This window comes from Episyrphus balteatus, chromosome 4, assembly GCF_945859705.1.
Source record: "Episyrphus balteatus chromosome 4, idEpiBalt1.1, whole genome shotgun sequence".
NCBI lineage: Eukaryota > Metazoa > Arthropoda > Insecta > Diptera > Syrphidae > Episyrphus > Episyrphus balteatus.
The window spans coordinates 13888983-13906169 of NC_079137.1; the positions used below are offsets into that span (position 1 = coordinate 13888983).

At 31.5% G+C, this 17187-nt stretch overlaps 1 protein-coding gene across 1 annotated transcript; it reads left to right on the top strand.

The window, feature by feature from the left end:
- The first annotated feature begins 146 nt into the window (after positions 1–146).
- On the top strand, positions 147–9801 carry LOC129918028 (60S ribosomal protein L17). Its single transcript, XM_055998325.1, has 3 exons — positions 147–228; positions 447–543; positions 9239–9801. The coding sequence occupies exons 2-3, from the start codon at positions 463–465 to the stop codon at positions 9716–9718; spliced, it is 561 nt and encodes a 186-aa protein (XP_055854300.1). The 5' UTR covers positions 147–228; positions 447–462; the 3' UTR covers positions 9719–9801.
- Positions 9802–17187: the final 7386 nt, after the last annotated feature.

A 17187-nucleotide genomic window follows, 5' to 3' on the forward strand; every position in this document is an offset into this window, starting at 1 on the left:
TTTTTTTTTTTTGACATGACAGCTGGCTGATTGGAAAATGGCTGAAAAAAATATGATGACTTTTCTGTTTGTTATTTTGAAAATGTAGATGGCGATAGTTAAAACTGAGAGAATTCTCTCTATTACAGCCATGTTTTTTTTTGTTTAGAGTACATGTGAAAGAACTTCCTTATCGACAGTGGCAGCTGTCAAAAAAGTTCTTTTCCGGTTTAATTCATTAAGAAGAAGGTACGAAAAAATCGCTTGTAAAAATTAATTTCATCGCATCAATGTGAAAATCAATGAAATTCATAAAATAGACACAAATAATATGTGTAGAAATGTTTTATGCAGTATATGGATTTGTTATTTTTGCAAGTTTCAATATAAAATTGCTGTGAAATTATAATTAGTGTGTGATGGAAAGTTTTTGTAATGTGGATTTTTTTTTTATTATTTTATTACAGAAATTAAACACACATAATGGGACGTTACTCTCGTGAGCCAGAGAATGCAACCAAGTCCTGCAAATCGCGTGGACCAAATCTACGTGTTCATTTCAAGGTAAGATTTCGATACAATAGTAAAGTAATTCGTATGATAAATGTTTATCAATTTCGTGATGGGTTAAGGAAGCGCCAGTCGTGTATTTTGACGTCTCTTTATTCCGCTTGGAGGTCCTCTGAAGATGGTCTTGCTGAGTTCAAATGCTTGGATTTGCTTCGGAACCATTTATCCGGATTTTGATTTTAGTGCGTTATCCTCTTAAATTTGTGTATTTTTCTAGTTCATTGTTGCATTCGGTTTTTTCGTAAAAGTGTAACAAGAAATCACCAAAGTGGGGAATGTCCAGTTTCAACTGAGCTTACAATATGAAGATTCCTGATTCATTTGTCGAATTGTGGTTCAAAACAAGTGGTTCCTTCAATTCCTACCTAGATTCCACAGCCCAAAAGAGTACTTTTATGGGCCACTTTTCCGGTTTTGCTTATCGGCTGGTGGAGTTTATACTTTACAAATAAGTGCGAAATGCTCATCAGATTCCATCATAAACTCGTTTGTTTACCACCTAAAAGTTTTATCCCACGTGTTTATACCAAAGCGCTTACATAGTTATGTTTTGAATGAACTTGCTAAGGTTGCAACTCCACAATTGATTAATTACAAATTCATCGAATACGTGTTTTGGGCTTTTTAGAATGGACTTATTAATAGAGATTTTGGTCTTCTTTGTTTAAAGCTTCACGGTCAGTTAAATTAACTACTTTTTATAAAAATTTCAAATTTGGGTGAGATGGGAATTTCAACTGAAAACACTATTTGATAGAAACGAATCACTTTTCTACTTGTAAATAAATGCAAAAGTATTTTAGACTTAACTACTTGAATAAAATGCTAAGAAAATCGAATTCTATTAAACTGTCATGCTAGTCATTAAAATCGTTTAGCACAACGCAAAGGTATTTGAGGCGCACCAATAAGTTTCTACCTCTTCAAACAAAAAAGCAAAAGGATAATTCTGTTGAACGATTTCATTACTATTAGGGATATTCACGTAAACGCGGAAAACCCATAGAAACCGTAGAATTTTCTATCGGTAGAAATGAGCTGTCAAAATTTGTATGGGATGGGAAAAATATTCCGCAAATCGTAGAATTTTATCTCACCAATTTGAAGCAGAAACCGTAGAAAAAAAATCTGATAAACTTTGGGTGTGTTCAATCACCTATCGGATAGGCTATCTGGGATCCCCGTGTCTGGAATATCTTTTTGAACGCGATTTATGTCTTATTATTCAAATAACCACAAATAAAATATGTTAATATTGAAAAGAAAATATTATTTTATTTGAGCAAATTACATTTTTTTTTATTGTTGCATATTATTTGCAAAATTAGCTTGACTTAATTTTTTTAATTAAACAAATTTTATAAGTTCAATTTGACGTTTAACAAACAGCTGTTTATTTCCCTTGTTTACGCAATTATTTTCTGCTGGGGTGTTCATTTAAACCTTTTGCGGAATTTTCTATTTTTCTGCAAAGTAGAAAATTATCTCGTTACGCGAATACCCTTAATATCAATAGAAAGTGCACTTTAAGGAATCAAGTTTCTAGCTAGAAACTTGTATACTTTTTAATTTTAAAAGTACTGCTTTAGTTTCACCATTGTTTTCAATAAGTAAACAAAATCCAAAGTTTATGCAAATTTTCATTTCAATTTGGTTTCATCATGGTTTCATGAAAACAAAGCAACTAATTTAAATCCAGTGTATGTCTTCATGTCACTAGCAATATCTCTATAGTCTCCTTTAGCAAAACTTTCAATGAACTTACCTATTTTATTGTAATTTTTTGAATTTTTTGGATATTTTTAAGTCAGCTTACAAACCCAATGAACTGTGTCAGATCGAGTAAAAAATATACCTATAACCAATTGACTACAATTACATATAAACATACAAATTTTGTTTTCATCTAACCGCTGCAGCGGTGAAAAACTTAAAAAAAAAATAGAAACGAAAATAGCTCAATTAACCCTTAACCCCCTACCCCCTATTTCAGTCACTTAACCACCTACGTGCGGTCCAGGAGACCGCTACAGAATTTTACCTCTATCTCGCGAATTCTGGTACTAATTTTTTTTTTAATAATAATATTGTTAATAATACATTTAACCATTATTTTAATGACTAAAATAACATAAATTTAATTAATATTTTGTGATTTTATCAAAAACTTTATATATTGGCGCTTTTAGAGCAAAACATGACTGTGCTCATACATTGAGCTCTGTTACAGTAGGAACTTAAAATTTTGAATTCTTCGTACTAATTGTTATAAATTAACATATCAAAGAATTAAATAAAAATAAAAAATGGAATATAAAAAAAAAATTTCAACAAAATTGCAAAGCGCCAACATTCACAATTTTTCGCTGCAGTTAGTGCAAATTTTGCTCGGGCACTCGTAAGAAAATTGTTTTTCTTTTTTTTGTACATGAAACATAAGTAAACCGTCTCCCGTTTCATTTTGGGATCACAACTGGAGCTTGTTTTTTGCATTTTAAGCTTTTCTACACTTAGTAGGCTCGATAAATATTAACTTATTTGTAGAAAACGGCGAAAAAAAAGTCATAACTACCTAACGCTGGAGGAATAAATTTATTAACCTAGGCCGAACGCGTGCACGTATTAACGCCCAAAGCTCATGCGTGATGCAGTTTCAGCTGTAGAAAAGGTACATAGATGCACATTATCGCACGACACACACACAAAGAAATATTTGCATTTGAAAAACCGTTGCGGTCTGTGAGACCGCTGGTAGGTGGTTAAGCGTTTTCAGATAAAACGACATTACAAATGCGTGGCTAAATAACAATTTACAAGCAATTTTTCACAAAATTGTAAAATTTTAAACGCATACAAAAAGTTATAAATTTGTTTAAAAAAAGAACAATTACAAAATTGTGATTGTAAATTGTACTTGTTGAAATAGGCCACTGGACTACCTATCTATTTCTCTAGGCTATGATGATGGGTTTAAAACCATTGTGAAAACAATGGTTACAGCTCCGTTTAAATTAAAGTTCTTTTCACCCATGGAAACAACCATTTGCTCAACCTTGTGGTTTTTCGTAAATTTCAGTCGTTACTTCTTAGGAAAAAGATTATAATGGAATTGACGGAATAAATAGCAGCCTAACTGCAAGTTTGGAAACATACGAAAAAAATAATTTAGGAATGTTGTTTAGAAATGTGTTTTGTTAGCTTTCGCTTCAGCAAGAAAAACTGGGGGTGTATTTTGGAACTCAAGATTCGAAACTGGAACTACTCCAAATGATCTTCTCTTGCTTTGTTTTCGATAGGAATCAGAATCTCTCAAATAAATTTCAAGTTGCACACAACCCGATGTGGTTTAAATTTTTCCTAATAGCACTGTTTATGAATTTTACCTTGAAATTAACTAAACCATAATTTAACATTGCATTTTTACAATGAAAATTTTATTTTGCAGTATGCTAATAATTCGGAAAGTGCCTTTATTCAAGTGAAACTGATTTTTTTGCTACTTTCTTTGTACCTCTGTAAATATGCTCTATCTTATTCACGGTATAGCCCGTTATCACCACACTACTGTCGGAAATAAAAATTTTCGATGATGCATTTTAATGATACCTAAAACCGACCTTTAAAAAACAGTGTTACCTTTAATTTAACCATAGTGTATGTCGTACAGGTTTCATTAAAATTATTACCATGCTGCTGGCTGGAATCGTTTACGACGAAAGTTTGAAGATTGGAATGGTTCCATCTGAATCACTCTTAATTACGTTTCACATGAGCTGCAAATCGTAATTTTTTAATCCATTTTTTTCTTTCAATGTTGGAAGAGTTCATGATTTACTCACTTTGAACAATCCAAATGCAAATAATCTGATATTTGTCTTAAAAAAAATCTCTTAAAAGTAGAGTTCAAAATGAATTTTTTTTTTTTCTGATGAAAGGTTCTTAGTTTGGAGTATGTTTGCTAGCGTAACTCTTGTCGACAATCGTCTCCCGCCGCATTTTTTTGTGTTCCAGTATATTTTGAGCGAAATAATAAGTCTTTTTTTGTTCCATTAAAAAAAAAAAACAAAAACTTGATTCTCTTATCATACAATTTTGTGAATTCCCTTTTGCACCTCCATATTTATGTCTTGAACAATTCCAGTTCATGACATTTTTTCAGGGTGCTATATAAAATTGGCTTTGTATCGGCTAGTTAACAAAGAATTACTTTGTTAGCTTTCTAGATCTGCAGCTACATTTTTTTTAAATTTGTTTGCGGGATACCTATGAGAAATATCATGTTTTATAATCAGGGAGTCGGAAAACAATATGTATATGCTAAATTCTAACAGATGGTATTTTTTAAAGATAAGTGCTAAACAAGTTATTCTTGATTGGATCGAACTCCTCACGATGAAGTTTTGGCGTAAAGAAAACGACTTTTGAAGATGATGACATCCATCGTGTAGAAATGAAATATCAGGTTGCCATAAAGCCAATTAAAGACTAGGATTAATTGCAAATATTTATAACTTCTTTTTTAATTTATTAAAATAAAACAAATTGCCTTGCACTTAAAATCAGTGTCTTGAATATAATTCCAGTTCATGACATTTTTGCAATTGTGCTAGATAAAAGAATATTGGCAGAGCTCCAGCAAGTGAATAAAGTACATTTTTTATTTGCTTTCTAGATCTCTAGCTACAAAATTAAAAATTATTCGTGGAAAATTTAAAGCTTATTTCATCATCAGATTAAAAGTACAGTGAGTCAAATCTCTGCACTATTTGTTGTCTGTGTTAAAAAAAATTGAACTCGGACTATGTTGTAGTGCTAAATCAAAGGTTAAAATTTTTGTAATTAAACAACGAACTTATTTCGATTACTTTTTAAAAATTTTAACTACTCTATAACTGTCTTTTCAATACTATATCGGCGGAATAAGGTTGTCTTCCAAAAAACTTACTTGCTTATGCGAGCCGAACCGTTTGGTCTTTTTTAAGCCTAGGTTGCTCTTCAAAAGATTGTCCATATTGCGTCTTCTTTCATTTAATGAATGCAAACTTAATCTCTGCCCTGTTTTATAGAGTTGAACTCAGACTATGTTGTAGTATGTAGTTGTATCATTCTTTGCTGGTTCGTGTAGAATCTAGAAAAGAAAAAGAAAAAATGCGCTTTTTATTACATCCTTTTGTTTTATGATTTTAAAAATTTATTAAAATACAATTGGACATTATAACAGACACAGATTTATGGATATAATCCTTCTGTGCACTTAATACCATTGTCTTGGGTAATCGCTTGTTCATGACAATTTACTATGGTGCTAGAAAAAATATTAGGCCAGGCATCAGAAAGCACATGAAGAAAGTATATTTATATGCTTTCTGGCAGTCCAGCCACAAATAGATCACCACCTTTTTCTTTCTTTTTTTCTTTTTCATTTTATTATTGCTCTTATAATCAGGTTTCTAGGACGTTTATTGAATATTATAATGATGATAATATAGGCTTTGAAATAAGAAACTACCATTACCTTTTTCAAAGATGTACATCTTATATCTCGCTTTCATTGAAGCTATATGCTCAACATTCCCCAAAAGTGCTTCAGTTTTTAAGCTTTTCCTTTATCGATCCAAGAAAGCCTTAAACAATCAATAAAATACACATTCAACTCAGTGCCTTTCCCAAATCTAAGCTGGTGCTCTTTCAAGGTGCGCTACGTTGATTGAAGTGAATTTATCGTGTGAAACTGAAAGCAAGCTAAGGAAACTGTAAGCAAGACTGGAGAAGCTTCTTGGTTGAAACCTAAATCCACAGCGGATTGTAGCCGCCTTACGGTGCTGGTCACCCTAACAAGTTTTTAAAGGCACTTGAGTCCCAAGGTCGAACAGTTTTTTGCCTTTGGAATGATAAGAAATGCGAATCTTACAGCACTGGAAATGCGGTAAAATTTATATAATTTTTTTTTTATCGCTTCGAACACTAAACAGTGTTCTACTTTGCGAGCTTTCAAAAACTTTTCTCCTGAACTTTCGTCCCTACTCTTTTCGCGCAGTTGAGTTTCTAAGTTTTATCAGTTAATTGGTACCCACATATTTGACTTTTTTAAAAAGGCTTTGTGTCAATAATTCTTCAAGGAAATAAAACTCTTACCACGAACACTTCTTAAATTTTGTTTAGTTAATTTTTCAATATTAAATCTTACACCGAACCAACTTACTATTTGAATGAAATAATTTTGTTTGCACTTAAAATCAGTGTCTTGAACAAATTTTTTCAGTTCATTACATTTTTGCAATAGTGCTAGATTAAAAATGGCGAAGCATCAGCTAGTGAACAATGAACTTATTTTGTTTGCTTTCTAGAACTTTAGCTACATTCTTTTATGTCTTTTTAATTTATTTTTATTATAATTTTTTTTTTAATGAATACATAAAATACGTGATTCTCAATTGACGCTAGCTCATTACAATGGAATATTGAGCTTACGAATTCAAACTTACAAAATCTCTTGGAAAATCATCTTGCGATGGTGATTACGAGGGCATTTTGTAAAAATGCAATACATCCAACCCACTGTAAGAAGAACAATTAAAAAGCTGAGGTTCAAAAATTATATTCTTCGTAGATTTCTTGAATTAAAATTAATTACTGTGCACATGTTAACAGTGTCTCGAGTAAAAATCCTATTATGACATTATTTTAATGTGCTCTGTAAAAACCACGACAGAGCTCCAGCAAGTGAATAAAGAACAACTTTTATTTGCTTTCTAAAATTATAGCAACAAAAAAAATTACAAGTTCTGTTAAAGTACACTTAACTTGTATTTAATTTCAGAGTCCGATTCCTGGTCTCACTTTGATATTTGAATGAAATTATTTATTTTTTTTGCACTTAATCAGTGTCTTGAACAAAACTTCTAGTTCATGACATTTTTGCAATGGTGCTAGATTAAAAAATAGCGAAGCATCAGCAAGTGAACAATTTTATTATTTTGTTTGCTTTCTAGAACTTTAGCTACAATTCTTTTACATTTGTTTTTTATCTTACAATGTAATGTGATTCCCAGTCAAATTGGCAATTGAAGGTAATTAAGTTTTTGCACTTAAAATCAGTGTCTTGAAGAAAAATTTAACTTTATGACATTTTTGCAATAGTGCTAGATTAAAAAAAAATATGGCGAAGCATCAGCTAGCGATCAATGAATTTATTTTGTTTGCTTTCTAGAACTTTAGCTACAATTTCACTTTTTTTGTTCATTTACTTAAAACGAAAATGGATTTTCATTTTGTTTTTCCAAAATCAATGAAAACGACGGCCAAAATAGTGCCAAATAGTTAAATTTCAGTTACAGTCGCACAAGTATAAGGTTACGCCAACCATTGTGCCTTATTTTTAGTAGATCGAACTATGGTGCAAATAGCCCCCTCAATCAATTGATAACAATATTCAATAAACTTTATTTTTGTATCGAGTCTGTTAATGACAATTTTAAATGCATTAAGTTCAAAACTATGTTTTTCAATAGCTTAGAGTAATAAATTTAGATTTAAGTATTATGTATAAATGTATAAGTATATTCAAGTTAGTATTTAACGAATTGAAATAAATATAATATTTTTGAGAGAAGGGCAACCAATCAATGTCTTTTTGGGAAAGAATCTAAGTGTAAATGGAACTCAATTTTGGGAGTTATTCGATTGGGCGGTTTCATTCCAAAAACATTTTGAACGGGAACGCGAATTCAGAGTGAAAACTATTTTAGACTTGATACTAAATAAGCTCATGAAGGATCAAGCTCTTACACTTTCAACTATTTTTGTAACGTCCATTACGCTCCGAGCTACTTATTTCTGCTGTAGGATTACTTTACTTCTCGATCCCTTGTTACTCATGTTGTCTTTTCTTTTTACTTTCGAGAAGCCGTTCTTTCTATACTTCCTTCTCCTATTAGAACTCATGTTAAGCTCAGGTCATCCTATGACTACTGGCGCCACTGGTCATCAAGTCAGGGATGTAGTGGACCCACTGGTCATCAAATCAGGGATGTAGTGAACCTCTGGCATCTCCAATGGCTTTTCGGCATAGTCGCCACAGTTTCTCAATGAAAAAATTACTTATTTCAATATTTTATCCGACTTTGAAAGATTCTTTTGAGGGTGCATCTTCAGGTTCCCACTTTTTGTAGGAGGGATAGTTTCCCACCGAAATTTAACTCGATATAATCTCCATATAACTAACCTCTTTGAATTTATTGAATTGAAACGAATAGCTCCGCACTTCTAATCAGTGTTTTGAATATGAATGCAGTTCATAACATTTTTGCAATTGTGCTAGATTAAACAAATTGGCAGAGCTCCAGCAAGTGAATAAAGTACTCTTTTTATCTGCTTTCTAGATCTCTAGCTACAACTTTTATTATCTCTTGGTTAATGAATCTCTAATGACGACTTTTTAAAAATATTCCTTAATCAATCCATCTGCACTTTAAATTAGTGTCATTGAGTAAAACCCCTGCTTATGACATTTTTCTTTGGTGCTAGATCAACAAATTGGCAGATAATCAACAAATAGTGTACGAAGTACACCATTCGTTTTGCTTTCTTGATCCTTAGCCACATCTTTTACCATAATATTTTTTTTTAGAATTAGCTGATTAGTACATTTGTACAATTTATTAATTTTTGTCATTTTTTTTATTTTTAGAACACTCACGAGGCCGCTCAAGCCATCAAACGCATGCCCCTGCGTCGTGCTCAGCGTTTCTTGAAGGCTGTCATTGAAAAGAAAGAATGCGTTCCATTCCGTCGTTTCAACGGTGGTGTTGGCCGTTGTGCACAAGCCAAACAGTGGAAGACCACCCAAGGTCGTTGGCCCAAGAAATCCGCTGAATTCCTTTTGCAGTTGTTGCGCAATGCTGAAGCCAACGCTGATTACAAGGGACTCGACGTTGATCGTTTGGTCGTTGATCACATCCAAGTGAATCGCGCCCAATGTCTGCGCCGTCGTACATACCGTGCTCACGGTCGTATCAATCCTTACATGTCGTCACCCTGCCACGTCGAAGTGATCCTCACCGAAAAGGAAGAGGTCGTCGCCAAAGCACCCGAAGACGAGCCAGCCAAGAAGAAGCTCTCCAAGAAGAAGATGCAAAGGCAAAAGGAGAAGATGATGAGGAGCGAATAGATGCAATTGGTTTGCATTAATTGATTGGTGTTTATAATTACTGGAGAGTCCAATAAAGCTTTGGACTTTTTTTTAAGAAAAAATCAAAACAAATGTGTTTTTCTTTCTGAGAATTGATTCGCTCTTTTGCCAAATCTCATCTGTTCATTGAATTCTTAAACTCATGATATCAAAAGTTCATTGATCTATCTCTCCAACTTGACTGGGAGAGAGGAGAACCCCTATAATCTAAAACAGGCCTTTATTAAAAGTTTATCAAAGAATAATTTACCTAGAAACCTATTTATTTTAAATGCATTGCTTAGAAGTAGCGCGACACAGCAAGTTGTTCTATACTGGTTATGTGTTGGATGATGCCAAGTGGAAACAATTTACTCTTGGCGGCTTATGTACTCATCGTCGATCGTCGTTGTTGTACATTCAAGAATCTTTTTCTCTCCTATTGTATTCAAATTCTTTTTCGCTCTTCAGAAATTTTAGATGGCGAGAATAGCACGTCAGCGAAGTGTACACGACGCGTCACCTCAGTTCTACTACTACTAATATATATTTATATGAATCTTAAAAGGCTCAGGCATTGAATTGGTTTATATTTTTTTTTACCTTATTTTTGTTTTATATTTACTGTTATTGTCCCACAGCACGTACATACACTGTTTGTCGTCGTCACTGCGATTTGTATAAATTAGTTTAAGTGTAGTCAGTGTAAAAGCATTGTGCTTAGATTAAAGAAAAGAAAAAGAAAATAACTAAATCATATGATGGTGCCGAACAAACGCGGATGTTCTGCGAATAATAGAATTTGAATGTCTCTTTTCTAACAATCGAGTTATGATATTAGATTAAGTTCTTAAATCGAAAATGAAATGTAATTCCAACAGTGCGGATTGCAAAAAGGTACTAAACTAATCGATGAAAGGAGAAGAACACATGATTAAGTTAATTTTTGATTTTTTTTTTCGAAATTTTGTTTCAAATTTTGAAAAAAAAACATGGTTTAATCCTTGATGAGGCTCATTGTTTTCTTTACGGTGAACTTATTTATAAGATGGGTACTCTTGGCTTTAGCCTGGATGGTATGCGGAAACTCTATTATAATTATGCTATACAATCTTTTCCTTACTTTTGTCTTACGAATTATGCTACGCAATATTTTGCCTAATGCATAGGAAGTAAACAAGTATCACTATGGAAACAAAGTTCTCCTGGATATTTACGATAGGGCTTAAGGAAAACGGAAAAATAGTTCTGCGAAAAAACAGAATTTAATTCCGGTGAAGCTCACAATTAGAAAAATTGTTTGTTGATAAAAGATTGAAAGCTCCTCTCGCTCTCAAGAAAATCCAAATATACCTACCAAAATTAAGACGATCCGACAACCATAAAATACATTTGACATATATGGACTTTTGGACCTTTTTCATGCATGAACCTTTTTACTTTTTGCATGTATCATCTTATATTAAAGTTAAATTATCATAGAAAACCCTTTTAATAAGATAGTAAATTGATTAAAGGACATTAGCCAGTGCTCTATAATGGTTTTGAGGGTTTCCAGATATTTGAGTCCGAAGTTGGGGAATGAAAAACCAGAAAAATCGGTATATTCGAAATAAAAAGCTAATAGCATTCGAAGTATAGCATCTAGAAACACAATTTTGGTGCTAAATGCTAAAATCAGAATAGTAACTTTCAGCTTTTCACTGCATTTCTTTCATATGTATATTTGAGTAGAGTTTCCGAGTACTTGCTTATATTTCAGAGATGGCATTCAGCATTTTTTCGATAAACAGGAGTTTAGCTAAAGTTAATTGTATAGTTTAACCTTTAAATGTGTTAAAAATTATAATAATTTAAAAACTGTTCAACGGTTTTAAATAAAAACAGCAAGTGCTTTTTAACTTATTTTTCAGTCAGATCAATGCGATGTAGCAACGAAGTAAGTGCTGAATATTACTAATATTGTTAACTTATTTTCAAAATGAAGCATTGATTAGAAGAGCAACAAGATTATCGTTAGTATTATACAACTTTTTTCCCATATCTTATTCAACAATCTGAACAGCAACACAAAATATGAATAAAAAAATAGTGTGTTTCTATTGTACATGTATAAATATACGCACTAGGTATATATATGTTTTTTTTTTAAATAATGAAAATGAAAGGTTCACTGTGGCGTATACGTACTTTTTTGTATTATTATTTTAATAATGGGTTTTAAACATGAAAACATACCTAGGGTTACAAAAGAGTGAACTCTGACTTAATTTATTTGCGCCCTATAAAATCAAATTATAAACATGTCGGTTAGTGGATTACTATTAGTTCAATCAGAATTCAAAATAACCTATTAGAACAGACAACATTTGATTGTATAATTTTTCCAATACTGAGAACGAATAGGATACCATTTGTTTTCTTAATTTTAATTTCAATTAAAGTTTAATTTCTCAAGAATACATATACAAATTAACATCGTTTCCAATAAGCTTAGAGAACAAAAACAAATAGAAATTTTCTGTAAACTGTAGCGGGAAAGACTCGATATGGTCACCTCACAAATAAATCTCATTAAGGTATCATCTTATTTATACTCTGAGTGGATCTTGATTCTCAGCATCTACTGTTCGGTCGAATCAATTGAAGTACAATCGACTAAAACGTTATTTTTTTTGTGTTTTGTTCGTTGTGCCGTAGTATTAATCCGAACAGAGGGCATATACTAGTGCTATGGCTTAGTAGCCGAGTCGACGAATTAATTTTTGTGTATGTTCCAGTCTAAACACAATGGTATACTACTCTCAGTTTCGCCAAGATCGCCGAGAGAATCACTAATGCTAACCTAGCTCGAAAAAAAATACACGAATTCTAATCTTAAAAATATATTCCCAAACCAATGTTATTGCAATCTTCCAAACATAAAGATATTTACATTACTTAACCTATTATCGCCCTGGTGTATATAATATAATATAATCTAATTACAAATCTTCAAGTGATGATAAGTAATTTTCGTTTTACAAAAACATAAATTATTCTAAAAAAATATATTTTAAAAAGATTTAAAAAAAAGAAGAAAAATCCTTGTTTCAAGTCACGATATTCAAAAAATCTTTAAGATAAAGCTTTTATGCGACCGACGACGACTTGAGTTTATAGTGTATGTGCGCCAAATATAACGTACTATAATTTATATATCTTGATATATCTTTTGTGCAATGCTATTTCAATTAATATCATTTTGATTTTTTCGATTGAGAGTGTTTTATTTGTTTGATTAATCAAGAGAAATAGTTCATTGATCGTGTCTTATTGTATTGTCTGCTCTGTTCTGCTCTGCTCTGCTCGTCCAGTTTTGGGAGATTTGGAATTACAATTTGAATGGAAAATATTTGCTGCATATACAACTGCCACCATTGTTGTCGGGATATATCTGGCATTTTGAAATTGGATAACTTAAAAGGTAAGAGGCAGTAGCCTAATCTAGGTTTAGGTATGCCAATTCTTTAGATACAAAGTAAATTTTAAATTTCAAACATTTAGATGGAAATTAATAAAATAAACAAGCTTCTTTAATGGGTTTAAAAATAAAAAAAAAATAACTTGAATAACTTGAATAAAAACCAACAAAATTGATATGGAAAGGATAGACAGCTGAGTGGATGTATATCTTAAATCCGAATGTATAGCAGTTTTCAAATCATCAAACAAATGCATTTTATTATTTAAAGAATTTTAAACAGTAACAAACAAAACCAGCTGAAATATATTTCGGGCCAAATTTTATAAGTAGGTAATTTAATTGCAATTTGTAGAATGACCCACGGCAACAAGGTTGTAGATTAGTTTGGTGAAGCTCAAAATACATATTTAGCGATACTATTTTTGTTGAGGTTTATCTAGGAAATTAGAAATTCGATCATTTTTTAGTAGAATTAGTAAAAGTTTTTTTTTTTAATGATGACAAATTATAATAACAAAAAGAAGGAGTGGGAGAAAATAATGTATGGTCTCTTGTTTCGAAAGATTAAACAAAGACCAAAAGAACCTTTAAAGTCTGTTCGCGGTTTTATACGATCTTTGAGAAGTCATAAAATATAATGAATGTGAGAAGTTCAAATTTACTTTTTACACATTGTAAGTACATATACATACATTAAATATTAGTAAAATATTTAAGTCGTAAATGTAAATCACAGATAAGTATTTTAATTCGAAAATGTGGAGGCTTACTGATTTTTGTCAAAAATTAAAAGTGGCCAAGTGGTCCACTTAATTTTTTTTTTGCTGAAGCCAAGGTGGTGGCTCTGGTGCCCCTTAACGTTTACGTAATGATTGTTAAAATTAATTTTTTATTGAAATTTCTCAGTTTAAGTTCTTTGAATAAGACGCACTGAATTGTCTTTTAAAAAAAATTATACGACCCTGAATTAACCTTTTTCTATGCGGGCATTATTTCGTTTCTTATTTGTGGAGAATTAAAGATCACTGTGAAGATCTTCATTTCTAATACTTTGCGTTGTATTTATTTTATCTTAATATTATTGTTTTTAAAGTTTGCAAATTATTAAAATTCGTAGGTACCTATTGCATTTTAAGCACTTATCAATATAAAGGAATCAAACAAAAAAATAAAAATTACGCAAATTTTTATATTCACACCTCAAAATTGATTCTGGAAAAAAAAAAAATTTCCACTTGAATAGATTGTCAAATGAGGCGTTCAGAATAATAAATGGGTCAAGTCCACTCCTCCATAGGTTGGATGTTTTAAGGTACTTAAAATTAAGGGTTTCTTTATATATCAAAAACAAGTATGGAAGAAAGAGATTCTCGAGAATAGAGCTGTTGATCTGTGAAACATTTATTTCAAAAGTGCCTTTAGTTATTGAAAAAAAGCTTCTCAAAGTTCAAAATAATGCAGAAATTTCAAATGGACTTGCACCATTATTATTCTGAACGCCTCATATGAACAAATGTTTAACCAAGTTATAATACAAACATACAAATATTGGCGTCTGCCTGGCAAAGTAACGAAGCTGCGTGAGCGGTCCGCTTGGGATATTTAAAATCGCCAATGTCGACAGTCTTTTCTCCAAATTATTGTCTTGTCTACCACGGTTCGGGGGTTCCAAGCATTTTATATCCCATTTCTGGTCCTATGTCCCGCTCAAGCCACAACGTTGCTCCGTTAGGGTATACAAAGTCACCAAAAAGGCGCTAATAACAACAGTTAACTAAATTGTGCCTTGTCCAGCAGATTTCAATAAAAAATAAAAAGGAACTTATATATAGGGGGGTGGCTCCGCGGTCTTAAATCATTTTTAGATTCTTGAAAACGGAATTTCGAAATAAACAACATGCTGATTTCAAGATTCTTTATAAAAAGTCAAATTAAAAAAACACGATTCTTTTTCTTCCTATTTCACTTCTTCTTGGTGAAAGTTAGATTTAAGTTAACATTCAGAGGGAACGAAAACCACACATTTTTTTGCAATAAGATTATCACCTAGCATGGGAACTAACTCCACTTTACTAAAGTTAATTTCGTTCCCACTGAATGAGAACTAACTCTCCCAGTGGACTTAGTTCTCTGCACAATCCAGAGTGCACTTGACATTATCAAGACGAAATTGCTTTATTTTTAAGATTGTCTGGCGCAAAAAGAATATACTAGCCTAAAAAATTTAAGCTACAAAATAAAATTCGTGATTTTATTTTTTGTAATTTTCGATAGGCTATATCCTAATGAAAAATGATCGTATGATAACTTAAAGCGCATTTAAAAAGCTACCATCTTAGTACATACCACACCATATATTCTCATGAGTTTATTTGCCAGTTTATTAATAAACATCGTTTAAATTTAATATAAACCAAAGAAAAATTAAAAGTTTCAAAATAAGTTGATTTGATTTCTTAGACTAGAAAAACTGTTTGATTAATGAATCTGTTAATTTGCAGATTTATCTCATATTAAGCTTTATAAAATAAGAATAATTTTAATCTTATCAACTATAGCTTTAAAAGAAGTAACGTTTTCTAAAAAACCGTAAAAAGCCTATAAGACTCGGCAGCCACGGCAGAAACGCTTTACTCATCGAGCTAAAGCAAATTTTTAAATTGGAAGTGAAAGAGGGCTACAAGTAGTTACGAAAACCACAGGTCTTTTTTTTTGTCCTTTAATTTGTTGGGCTAGTCGCTAGTGTATTTCACAAAAGTTATGGTAAATGAATCAAGCCCTAAGAGCCTTGAAAAAAATGTTTATGTTTCTGTTTTGTCTTATTATTCTCTTGATTCATCAACGCCCAGATATTTTTTATTCTTCACTTCCAAAAACTACTTCAGACTTCTTCACAATTCCATATTGTATATAAATGTATGATTTATGACAGGAAAACAAAAGAAAATGCTTATGAACAATCAAAGAAGAGTATCAAAAAAACTTTATAAAATCTGGTTTCAAGATTTTATAGCACCCTCTTCATGTGGAATTTCGAATGGCCAACTATTTTATTCCAAAAATCTATAAATTGTCAAAAAAGATTTATATTTTTGTTATTTAGTGAACTATAAAAAATGCTTAAATTTTTTTAAAGTATGTTCTTAAACTTAGTGGGTCACTGGGGTGTATACGTAACATCAAAAAGGTTAATTTTATTCGAGGAAAAAATAAAACTTTAAAAATTGGTTATTCCAAATCCACATTAAGGTTGCTAATGTTTTGAATCATAAATCTTTTGATTTTGATACTAAAGGAATACGAGAGAGTTGCAATTAACATATTTTCCTGGATCAATCTAATTTGTCATTTTCGATTACATGTTACTTCATTCTACATTATCTAATAAACTTGGCTTAAGTAACTTTTTTTTTCAATTTACTCAAACAAAAATACCATTTTCCTTAAGCTTTTTATTAAGAATTTAACATGATTTAAACTGTATATAACATTATTATGTATAATCTTCAATTCAACTCGATCTTAATTCTCAAAAATTAACCTATCGTCTATAAACCAACACTATCTTATCTAGACATGGACATGAACACCATAAATGAAGATTGATTGATAGCTTTCTGGTTCCTATTGTTGCACTGAGATGATTTCATTTTTAAGTGTGTAACTTAACTGCACTAGTAGTTTGTCATAGTCTTGAGAGTTGATAGTATACAGAATACACGATTCTGTTTTGACGCAACAACCGAAGAAAAGGGGGAGAGGCGAAAAACAAACTATCCTGCTGCGTCCTATATTATATTTGAAAACAAAACAAATCACGCACTAAAAAATGTGTTGTCTCGAGTCAAAAATTTGTGTTTATACATAGGTCACGCTCACAAACAATTTAAAACAATTTAACGATTAGGTTTTACCTACATAATATATTATAACTTGTAGATTTTTTTTATGTTGTTTTGAAATGCCGGTCATATTTTTGTTTTTCTTATTTTTTTTTTTTATT